The sequence below is a fragment of the Rhinatrema bivittatum genome, chromosome 1 (assembly GCF_901001135.1).
Source record: "Rhinatrema bivittatum chromosome 1, aRhiBiv1.1, whole genome shotgun sequence".
Lineage (NCBI taxonomy): Eukaryota > Metazoa > Chordata > Amphibia > Gymnophiona > Rhinatrematidae > Rhinatrema > Rhinatrema bivittatum.
The window spans coordinates 686,554,867-686,567,401 of NC_042615.1; the positions used below are offsets into that span (position 1 = coordinate 686,554,867).

General features: G+C 46.8%; 1 protein-coding gene across 2 annotated transcripts in view; it reads left to right on the plus strand.

The window, feature by feature from the left end:
- Positions 1 to 12,535, plus strand: part of UTP15 (UTP15 small subunit processome component) — a 104,798-nt gene that overhangs the window by 43,659 nt on the left and 48,604 nt on the right. For both annotated transcript variants that reach the window (XM_029574853.1, XM_029574857.1), the window contains 2 exons: positions 986 to 1,121; positions 5,398 to 5,482. In XM_029574853.1, the coding sequence (XP_029430713.1) occupies positions 986 to 1,121; positions 5,398 to 5,482 (221 nt within the window). The remainder of the gene's footprint in view (positions 1 to 985; positions 1,122 to 5,397; positions 5,483 to 12,535) is intronic.

Below are 12,535 nucleotides of genomic sequence, written 5' to 3' on the forward strand. Positions count from 1 at the left end.
GTCAAATTGTAGTAAGACTAGAGGACACTCCTTGAAACTAACAAGTAGATGGTTTAAAGCAAATCAGAGAGAGTGTTTTTTTCACTCAGCCCACAGTCAAGCTGTGGAATTTATTGCTGGAGTACATGGTCAAGGCATCTAGCATAGCTGGGTTTAAAAAGGGTTTGGACAAGTTCCTGGTTAAAAAGTCCATAAACTATTATTAATTAGATTTAGGAAAATCACCACTTATCCCTAAGAGTGAGCAACAAGGAATGGATCTACTTTTTGGGGATCTGCTGGGTACTTGTGGCCTGGATTGGTCACTATCAGAGATAGGATGCTGTTCTCGATGGGCCTTTGGTCTGACCCAACATGACACTTCTTATGTGCTTCACGCTCTTTGTGTTTGTTACCCCCTTTATGAAATGCGTGTCCTAGAATTCAAGAAAAAGTTTTTGTGTCACTGAAATAGTTATCTGGTGGGAGGCATTTCTTTCCAAAATATTATTTAAAAAATGAGGAGGGGAGATTCCACTGTTGGTGGCGTGAAGAACAGCAAAGGAACTAACCAGTTTGTTTAAACACAGGCAAAGTCTTTGAGTATGAATATCTGGATTTTTTAAAAATATTGTTTATAATAATTGTTCTAATGACTAGAATTAATGGATTCTGTGCCAAGAATCTTCTTTCTTTGGAATGACCTGGATGAACTTTACATAATTCTTCCATATTTCTGGGAGAGAGAATTAGCTGGTCACTACTAGAGCACCTGCTCGGCTAACTTCATTTTGGCATTGGGAATGGAAAGGAGGAGGAATGTTTAGCCATCAGAAATTGGGGGGGATCCAGCAGAGAATGCTGATTCCATGAGTCCCCCAAAAAATGTAGCACAGGTTATAGACTGAAAATATGCAGACCAAGAATTTACAAGAGAAGAAAGATCTCTTCACATATGGATGAAGCAAAATATCAATGTGTGTTTTTTTGTTCCTTTTCCATAAAGGTGGTCGCTATGTCAAGGTATGGGACATGCTGAAGGGCGGACAGCTGCTGGTGTCATTAAGAAACCACCATAAAACTGTGACTTGTCTCTGTCTGAGCAGCTCAGGGCAGAGACTGCTCTCAGGTTCATTAGATAGGTTGGTATCTTTATTTTTATATTTAAATATTTTTATTGGATGTTGCATTAATACAAATACAGCGTAAAAGTAAGCAAACATCCTTAGTTCCCAAGCCCCACCCTCTTTCAATCCACACAAAGCAAAAGCAAGACAAACACATATGGAGAAATAAAGCATATGACACCGTTATATACAGTAACAATCGGACATCATCGCACTGAGCGCCCATAATTAGTTACAAAGCACTGCGAAAATACCCTCTAAAAGAAATCTCAACTGTAGGGCTAACACCTCCCAACAGACCATGCACAGTTAGAGAGGAAGAGAATTGACAAGCGGGGAGACAAATAAAGAGGCTTATACTTTACTAATCAACTAAACCCTGAGAGTTCCGCCAGGTGCCAAAGGGTTCCCATATTCTCTCAAAGGGTGATAAACTGTTATGGCATAAGGCAGTGAGATAAACCAAACGATAGTGGTTATGCAAACAGTGGATTACCATCTGAAGACGGCACATCCGATCGTTTCCTAAATATAGGCAATTCACAGCGGGCTTCAATAAATACCTGATGGCGAGTTGTTGTTAGTATTTAGCAAGACCTGCTTATGGGAATGTTAAGCAAAATGTATCGGGCATCATAAACATCTTCCACTCCCAAGTTATGAGATACCCAATCTGTAATTTGCTTTCAGAAAGTAGAAACCATCTTACAGTGCCACCAAATATGCATAAAAGTGCCAGTGTTGCCACAATTTCTCCGGCAAATATCAAGCACAAAACATGCGGTGCTACTTAGCTGGAGTCATATACCAACGAAACAATTTGTAGCAGTTCTCCCATAGAATTCCTCGACCAGGAACAAGAGAATTATCAGCAGGGCCATTCTGGGTGCAAAAGAGCGCGAATATCATCTTTCATTTAGTGTGAATCGTGATACTGTGGCAAGATCTATTGCAGCAATTGGAGCACCCTGGATGGCCTGGCTGAGAGCTATATGAAGGCGTTCATGAAAAACTGGCTAGTGTTCCATGTTCTGGGGACAAGGAGTAGCATGAGGCTATTCTGTCCTTATCAACAGGAGTTTAGTGCCTTCATTTATCGTCCTTACTACTTTTATAATCATTCCTTCTTCCAGAGACACTGCTTCTGCCAGTTCCAATGGCATCATACCCCACCTGTGCTTCTGCAGCAGCACCTTCCAGCTTTTGGATGTCAGAATGAGAGACAGCCTAAAGTGTACATGCCCGGCTCAAGTTTTTGACAAGTCTCAACCCTTAGACCTAGACCCCTCCAGTAGGGGAATGAATTCCTGTTCCTCAAAGTATGGCGGAAGATCATCAAGGACTGTTGTATCCTCAAAACTGAGTAGTCTGGGTATCCTTTGCATTTCTCTCATCTCTCTGTGCTTCATCAGTATTTAGACTACAAACCAATCTGTCTCACTCAACACCGCTCCATCTGGAAATGGAGTCACTTCTCAATCAGTGTGCAATAGAATCTGTCCCTCCCAAATATCATGACATGGGGTTCTACTCTTGTTATTTCCATATTCTCAATAAGTCAGAGGGATTGAGACACAACCTGGATTTACAAAGTTTGAAAACCGTTATGGAAAAAGTTCAAAATAAACTCCCTTCACACCATCCTGCCCTTCATCCGGCAGGAGACTGGATGTGCACCTTGGATCTGAAAGATGTATATGCTCACATATGCATCCATTAGGCTCTTTGGAAATACACATCTTCAAGTTTGTGGTGGATTCCTCTCACTACTAGTACAAGGTTCTTCCCTTCATGCTTTCAGTGACCCCAGGGATCTTTACCAACAGTAACAGCAGAATACCTTCAATGCCAGTGGATTTGGATCTTTCATTACTTGGATGACTGGCTAGTGACAGGACCTTCTCAGTCAGGGGTAATGGACACTCTGCAGAAGACAATACAGCTCTGTCAGTCGCTAGGGCTCATTATCAACTTTGCCAAGTCAAACCTCATTCCTACCCAAAAAAATAAAGTTCATCAGGGTGTGGATATATTCATTGGATGAAAAGCATGCCTTCCAGTAGGTTGGGTAGCCTCATGTCTTTGAACACTAGTTCAGGATCAAGTCCCCAGCCTAAACAATCCTAGTAGTCCTTGAGCACATGGCGACAGAAGTGTATATGCTCCCCTTGACATGCCTCACATGACTGTTCTCCAGTGGAGCCTCCGCATCCAGTGGGATCAGCTCCTCTAGCCCTTGTTGTGCCCTTAAAGGTTACCTAAGAGATGAAAACTCCTCTGCTGTGGTGGCTAGATCGACAAGTCCTGGAACTACCTGTTCCTCTTCAAATTCTACCTCAACTGGTAACAGTGACAGATGTGCACATGGGCCCTTTCTGAACTCAAGGGTTCTAGTTTTCAATGGGACATCTTTTTCAGATCAACCTCTTGGAGACATGAGCCAATTTTCATGTGTTAAGAATATTCTCCCAACTCCTTCAGGGAAAGAGAATTCTAATCCAAACCAACAACTAAGTGGCAATGTTTTTTGTAAACAAGCAAGGGGGCAACAGGGTCCTGGACCCTCTGCTAAGAATCTTTGAAAATTGGGAATGGACTCACAATCACAGTGTTTTACGCCAAGCAACTTATCTTCCCAGAATATCCAGTGCATTGGTGGATCATCTCAGCAGGGTTTTTCATCCCCATGTGTGGTCCCTGCACCAGAGTGTGGCACTATTTGGTCTTTGAGGTCATCTGTCCATTGACTTGTTCACATCAGAACACAACAGGAAAGTTGACAAATTTTGCTTCATTTTTCAAAGCAAGTTCAGATCCGCTCCTGATGCTTTTCTGCTAAAGTGGGTGCAGATCTGTTGTATGCCTTTCCTCCATGTCTGTTGGTGGCAAGAACAGTACAGAAGGTACTCAAAGACCATATGCATCTTATCCTCATCACTCCAGCTTAGCCCAGGCAAGTGCGGTTTGCTTACCTTATCAGATTCACACCGACCACCGATCCCTTCGGGTTCCAATTTTTCTCTACTAATTCAAGAGAGGGGTTATCTATATTATACAAACCTCCCCTCCCTCAGTTTGATGGCATGGATGTTGAGCACGCAATACTCTCATCGTAACTATCTAAGGAGGTTGAGGAAATCATGATATTGGCCAGGAAGATATCCACCAGATGAGCATATAGTTCCAAATGGAAATGTTTTTCCTTTTGGTATTATACAGGCTCCTTGAACCTGTTTGTCTATGTGCTGCTGAAAGATCAGACCTCAGTGCTTCGTTGGTGAAAGTGCATCTCAGTGCCATTGCCTTGTATGACCCTCAGATGGAGGGAAACCTGTTCTCCATCCATCCTTTGGTATCAAAGTTTTTATGAAGGGTTTGTGGCATGCAAGACCTCAGGTTGCAAGACAATCAGTGCCATGGGATCTTAGTGTTTTGGCACGATTGGTGACGTCTTCCTATGAATCATTGGAGTTTGTTTCCTAAAGGTTTCTTATCTGGAAGGTGGTATTTCTAGTCGCCACCATTTCGGTTAGAAGAATCAGTGAGTTACAAGGAGTGGTTCATTATTCTCCGTATATACAGTTCTTCCATAATAGAGTAGTGCGCTGCACTCGCCTTTAAGATTCTGCCAAAAGTGGTTTCAGCATTTCATTTGAATTAAGCCATTGTTTTCCCACGCTTTTTCCAAAACCTCATGTGCATAAAGGAGAGAAGGCCTTCTGTTCATTGGACTGTAAAAAGGCCTTGGCTTAGTGTCAGAAGAGAACTTGGGCACATTGTCAACCTTCTCAACTTTTCATCTCTTACAAACGCAACAGAGTGAGACTAACTATTGCCAAGCGTACATCGTCTAACTGGCTAACAGACTTTATTGCATATTGCTATGATCTAGCTGGCCTTCAGATCACAGACTCTGATAAGGCTCATCAGGTAAAAAGCCATGGCTGCTTCATATGTTCACCTAAGAGTTGAAGACATCTGCAAAGCTGCAACTTGGTCATCAGTTCACACCTTCACATCCCATTACTGTCCGGACAGCCTATCAGGGAGTGTCAAGTTTAGCAAGCAGTTTTGCACAGCCTGTTCACCCAGTAGTCCACTCTCCAAGGGAGGGGAGGGGGGGGCGGGGAGCAGAGAGGGATGGGATCCAGGTTGTTTTTTTCAGTAAGTGCTCTGCTGCATTTCTCAGCCTGGGACTCCCCACATGTCATGGCTAATTCAACCCTGCTTGTCGACTGAGAAAACAAGTTTGCTTACTGTGATAGGTAATGGGAAATTCTTTCTTTGACAGGCATGTGAAGGTATACAGCACCACTAACTACAAAGTTGTACACAGCTTTGATTATGCGGCATCTGTTCTTAGCCTAGCATTGGCGGTAAGTCCAGCATTAAAACTTTTCTCATGACTATTCTTATGATGGTTTGCTATCTTGCAAAGGGATATAAGAAAGAATTAAGAATGCATTTTTATATTTGCATCACGTTTTTTGCTTTTTGGGTGGTTTTTTGAGAATCTAAATTTCTTTTCCATTTTGAAATAATTGCATTGGTCCTGGAGAAAACTAGATTTTTCACAGGTTATGATAATTTTTTTTTGTCTCAGTATATTTATTATCTAAAGAAGATAATATACATGAACTGTCAAGACCACATAAAGCTCCTTCATTAGTTGTCTTGCTCTGTCATCTTGACATTTCATGTAATTGACTTATTTATATTCTGCCAATTGTCCCTGGTCAGCCACTTCAAAATAGGTTACATTCAGGTACTGGAGGTATTTCACTGTCCCCAGAGGACTTACAATCTGAGTTTATACCTGAGGCAACGGAGGGTGATGAGATTTGCCCAGTCATAAGAAGTAGCAGCAGGATTTGAATCTTGTCTTTCCTGGTTTGCAGCTTGCTGTTCTAACCACTAGGTTATTCCTCCACTCCTTTTTGGATAGTTCTTACATTGATCCAATAAAAGATTTCTCGGCCTTCCAGCAGGAGTGGCAATAACTAAAAGCATGGCAGAACGTCAGCATGCGGTAAGATAAGGGGGAGAAGTAAGGTGAAGAAATAAGGTGGGAGGTGGAGACTGTGTTCTGCTTTTGGTATGGAAACTTATGCTCATGTACGTGGAACAGTAGAGGGCCAGAAGGGGAAACAATAAAGCCTACTGTGTGGAGTGGTGGTATGGCTGTGTTGAGCTCCCAGGGAGATGTGGCCAGGATCAAATAACTCAAAGCAGCAATAAGGTTTAGATACACTCTCAGGTATATCTGGGAGGGTGTTAAGAGATTTGTGGCACAATGGAGTCTATTTAGATAAGAGAATGTATTCTAAAGAAAAACATTCTTTTTAAGCCTTCCGCCTGGGGGTTTTTGAATTCTGGTGGGTTCTTCCCTGTCTGGTCAAGGTGGACGAGCCGGGGGTTGGTGAACCTTGTGTGTGCTCATACTGTGCGCCTGTGGGGTGTAAATCTGGTGGTCCAGATTCCTCTCCTTCACTAGGCTGCTCAGGCTCCAGATATCCCTTTGTTTCTGAGGCAATCTTTTCTTTTTAGATTGTTTGCCTCAGTTTTGAGTGCTGAGTAAAGTTTAAAAAAAAAAGGAAAGCAAAAGGCAAGTAACTGAAGGGCAGAAGCATGGCTCTGCTGTGCGGGCAGCTTCCTCCTCTGCTGAAATAGGTTATTTCCTAGTGTGTAGCCAGATGGACTCAGGACCAGTGGGTTATGTTCTCTTCTGCTAGCAGATGGGAGATGGAGTCAGATTCAAAGCTGACGTCACCCTAGATATACCCCTGCAGTGACCTCAGCTCCTCAGTATCTCTCAGTCTCCTAGCAGATGTGGACGCTATCCCACACATTAGCAGCGTTAGAGAAATTGCAAAGAAGAAAATTTTACCTTAGAGAGGATCGAGACCCGCTCTCCTGCGATACCTAAGGGTCCCTCCCCCAGCTGAGAATTCCTGAGGTGATTGTCGATATCCCTCAGAGGTGTGCCTTGGTCTGGCAGCTGGCTCCCAGCATGGACTTAGCCCCTAGAGTGGTTGAAAGGCAGTGGGTGCATATCCGAGCACAGTGGGGAATGTTAAGCCCTCTCCTCTTGCAGCTGGGGACTATTCCTGCACGCGACCGGTAAGCGCTGAGACCAGGTAAGCAGGAAACTTTAACTTAAGGTCTATGGTCTCTGGGGCTCTGAGTGCCGTACCGACTCAGTTTCTTCATCTGGCGAGGTAGAAGGGAGCACCAATTGGGTTGAGCAGCCTTGATTTGACTAGGCCCCGGTCCGGTGCAGGGGTCCAGACACGTGGAGACCCTTGGGGGCGCCATCTTGCGTGCGGGGGCATTGGTGCCATCTTCCCTTCTCGGCTGTTGGTACACGCGGGGCAGGCCGGACAGTCAATGCACCCAACTTGTGCGCCTCTAACATGGACGCGCGCACAGCTGCGCGCATAACTATATGCACAGCTGCACTCAAAACACGCGATCATATTGCAGCGTGCATAACTGCATGCATATCGAAGCACATTACCTGTGCATCTATACAGAGGCAATGGCACCGGCGTCCAAGAAGCTCAGAAGGTACTCCCTTTGCACACCCTGCCACATCAGAGCCGCACAGCCTGAACTGGAGTCCTGCCTTTGTCATCATTGCGAAGAAACCCAGGGGCTACCAAAGCCTGGTCCCTCACAATCTGAGGATGGGTCCGGAACTACTCCATACGATAGCACCCCGGACCCTTGCAACTCCGAAATGGCATCTCCACAAGAGGGCATTTCAGGGGCCCCTACTCAGACTCCCCCTGGGGTTAACATGGACCCAGGGGCCTTCTCCTGGTTAGAACTTTTCCAGGGACTGCAAGCCTTCGTTCAGGTGCAATCAGCCCCGGCTGCGACCCGGGTCGAACCCCAGCCAGGAGCACCTGACCCTCCCGGCCCTGCTTGGGTGCCTCAAGACATGCTTCGCCTCACCAACAATTTTCCTGACAGGGATCCAGACACCTCAGACGATGATGGGGGCTCACTGGAGGAAGGGGAAATCCCTCCAGGTCTGGAATCATACAGAACCATGCTTCACTTCTTCCACAAGGATGAATTACCATCCCTTGTTTCCCAGACTCTGGGGATTCCAGGCACTGATCCTATGGCGGAACCAAAGAAGAACCCCATCTTGGTATCCCTTCGTAAGGCCTCATGCTATTTCCCAATGATGGAAGCCATCCAGGAACTGATTGACCTGGAGTGGGATACCCCGGAAGCAAACTTTAAAGGAGGTCAGGCCTTGGAAGCCTTGTACTCTTTGGAACCAGCGACCAAGGAACGCCTGCATTTCCAGAAAGTGGATGCCATGGTCTGCGCCATCTCGAAGCGAACAACCATTCCCATGGAGGGAGGGGCGGCATTGAAGGATACTCGGGATAGACAATTAGAATCCATCCTTAAGCAAGCCTTTGAAGCAACAGCTATGACACTGCAAATTGCTTCCTGCTGCAAGCTGGTAGCACGTTCCTACAAGGGATCTCGGCCTCCCACATCGCAGGGAAAAACGACGTCTCAGCGGACTTCCTCAGCAGAGAAAGCCTGGCCCCAGGGGAATGGGCGCTGTCGACCAGAACATCCCAACTGATAGTAAATTGCTGGGGCCTCCCAGCCATGGACCTACTGGCCACCTCTCTCAGTGCCCAAGTCTCCAGGTTCTTCAGCCGCAGACGAGAGCCACACTCCCAAGGGATCAACACCCTTGTCCAGACCTGGCCAGAGGAGGACGTACTGTATGCCTTCCCCCATGGCCGCTACTGGGCAAGATCATCCGCAAGATAGAATGCTAGTTCTACTAGTGGCCCCAGATTGGCCAAGACGCTCATGGTACGCAGACATGCAAAGACTCCTTGCAGGGAGCCTCTGTGCCTATCGCCACACAGGGACTTTCTCCAGCAGGGCCCGATTCTTCACGAATATCCGTCTTGATTCTCTCTTACGGTCTGGCCCTTGAGAGGACTCGCCTGAAGAAGCGCGGCTACTCGAAGGCTGTGATTGACACCTGCTCCGCGTGCGGAAATTCTCAACATCTCTGGCATACGTACGGATCTGGAGAATATTAGAAGCCTGGTGCGAGGACCGCAGGGTATCCCCAAGAACGGCCAAGATTCCCATGATTCTGGAGTTTCTACAGGACAGTATGAAGAAAGGATTGTCACTCAACTTCCTCAAGGTTCAAGTAGCAGCCCTCTCCTGCTTCAGAACCGAAGTGAACGGAATCTGTCTATCAGCTCATCCGGACTTGGCCCGTTTCCTAAAAGGAGTTAAGCAACTTTGTGAAAAAACAAAGCAAGACCGGAGCCTTGGAAAGTTTCGCCTTTTATAGCTGCATCAGGGGTTCTTGATTCAAGTAAAATAAAGAGTATTTGTCCGGGCACCATATATGATTATGGGATGTATGCTTCAGTCTTTGAAGGACTAGCCACCAAATCATACAACAAGTGATTAAACAAGTGAATACATACCATGATCATATATGGTGCTCGGACATATACTCTTTATTTTACTTGAATCAAGAACCCCTGATGCAACCATAAAAGGCAAAACTTTGGCCAGAGTCGGGCTGGTTATAATCAATCATTAAATCTTCTTTCCAAGGCTCCGTTCTTGCTTTGTTTTTTCACATCCGTGGCTTTTCTAGACCGCTTACCGTACTCTTTTGTGGGTTAAGCAACTTTGACCACCCCTAAAGTGTCCGGTTCCCCTACGGAACCTCAATCTGGTATTGGACTTTCTAGCGGGAGCTTCCTTCATACCAATGTGCGGTCTGTCATTACGCCTCTTGACATTGAAGACTGTATTCCTGGTGTCTATATGTTCTGCCCATCGCATCTCTGAGCAACAGGCACTATCCTGTTGGAATCCATTCCTTAGCTTCACTTCTGGTACGATACAGCTTCGCACCGTCCCCTCCTTCCTACCGACAGTGGTGTCCGAGTTTCACTTGAACCAAGCCATCTCCCTACCATCTCCAGATGAACATAAGGACTCTGAAGACTCCCGCCTTCTTCGCCATCTAAATGTCGGCAGACTCCTGGTATGATACCTGGAACAATTGGAACCGGTGCGCGAAACGGATCTCTTGTTGATTCTCCACAGCGGGAAGAATCAAGGCGAAGTGGCCTCGCGAGCGACCATAGCTCACTGGATCAAGGAAGTAATCAAGGCAGCTTACATAGAGGCAGGAAAGCCCTTACCCACACAGGTTAAGGATCATTCTACTAGGGCCCAGGCAGTATCTTGGGCAGAAGCCAAACTGCTGTCTCCCGCCGAGATCTGTCGAGCGGCGATGTGGTCCTCCCTAGACACCTTCTCCAGGTTCTACCACCTGGATATCCAGGCCCAAAAAGATGCAGCCTTCGCAAGCGCAGTACTAAGTGGGCCACAGGCAGCCTCCCGCCCTATCTGGGAGTAGCTTTTGTATATCCCACTGGTCCATCTGGCTACACGCTAGGAAATGGAGAAATTACTTACCTGACAATTTTGTTTTCCTTAGTGTAGACAGATGGGCTCAGCATCCTGCCCACGGCTGCCCCCAGAGAAGGAGGACCTTGGAAAGCGAACCTCGAGATTAATTAAATATGGGTAAGCCATTGCCTACATGTAGTTCAGGACACCCGCAGTTAGACTGGTGTCGGCGTTAACTTGATTGAGGTAACTGGTGGTCTCCAGTTTTTAAAATCAGTTGAATCAGTTAAGTTTAATCAGTTTTTAATCCAGTTGTTTAAGTGATATGTCCACAATGGCTTTTCGAGAACAATACTGAGGAGCTGAGATCATTGCAGGGGTATATCTAGAGTGACGTCAGCTTTTGAAATCTGACTACTTCTCCCATCTGCTAGCAGAAGAGCACATAACCCTCTGGTTCTGAGTCCATCTGTCTACACTAAGGAAAACGAAATTATCAGGTAAGTAAGTTCTCCAATTTTTGATCTTGTTTTTTTTCTTCGGCTTCAGTGATGGGCAGCAGGAGCTTCTATCCGGGTACGATGGGCCACAGTTCAGCATACCGCGTATGTGGCTCAACGCAGTCGCGGCTTAGTCTGCTCAGGCTATGCATCAGGCGCTCTGAGGACAGGAGAGAGTTCATCTGCTCATCCCTCTGCCGCGAAGCAGCGTCAGAAGCCCCTTGCTCCTGTTTTGGCATCACTCCGGGGCCCTGACGAAGGTGCTGATCCTTTCCTGAGCAGCGTGGAAATGGCGGCCATCTTGGATTCGCTGTTGGCCGTTCCTGCACTGCCGGGGGGATAGGGGTATGCTCCCTCGGGTTTGTCTCTGGCCCATTCGATCTCCAGCCGCGATCGGGGCATTTTGAGGAGGAAGAGGGCCTTATGCTGCTGGGTTCTAGCTCCTTCCCTGGGGAGTCTGGGGCTTTTAGGCCTTTCTCTACAGATTTTGTGCTGCTGTTGCATGAGGCTTATCTGGCTTAGCAGCTTGTGCAGCTAAGGGTTCGCAGTCCCAACCAGCCCAGTTAACTGAGGAGCATACGGTAGACCCGAAACAGATTCGCTCTGGGAGACAACTGGTTTCTTCAGTGCAGAGGTTGCTGGGTCCCCCCTTTGGGTTCTGGCCCAGGGGAAGATGGGTCCAGTGAGACTGGCAAGGCTCCCATGGGGGCAGAGGAGGTTACAGTCTTCTATGTTCTTGTAGGTCTGGTTGCCGGAAGTGCCGGTCAAGACTATGTTCCATTAATCCCAGTTCCTGAAGGGGATGACCCGAAGATAGTTCTCTTCTAAAAAGACAAAGAGCTTGATGCCTTGCTGCTTTTGGCTTTTCAGGTTCTGGGGGTTAAGATCTCCCCCCCCCCCCCCCCAGGAAGACCCTGATTTGGAGGGGGCAGATCGGTTTTGGATGGGATGTGGGGTCCCCAAATGGCCTTCCCATTTCACAAGTCAGTAAAGAAGCTGGTGGAAGCAGAATGGGGAGTCCCTGATTCTGGATTAAAGGTGGGAAGGGCCATGGTGAAGCTTTATCCATTGCCTGAGCAGGCACTGGAACTGTTTGCTCTCCCTAAAGTTGATGCTGCGGTTTCAGCAGTTACGAAGAGGATGGACTATCTCTGTGGTAGGCTCCAAGGCATTAAAGGACGTGTTCAGGATTGCAAGTTGTTGCAGGTGCCCAAAGTATGGTATTATTTGCAAGCTTTGGGCTCTATGGCCTCGACCCTGGAGTTAGGGCCGTGGGTCTTTGTTCACATGAGACCTTTGCAGAGGGCAGTTTTGGTTCGATGGATTCTAGTCTTGGAGGAGTTTCAGCTCCCGTTGGCACTTGAGGGCATCACATGGGAGAGCCTTTCTTGGTGGCTTCTAATTTCCAGTCTCATTCGGGGTGTGGATCTCAAAGTTCCGGATTGAGTGGTAGTTACTACCAATGCCAATCGCTCTGGTTGGGGAGCAGTGTGTCAA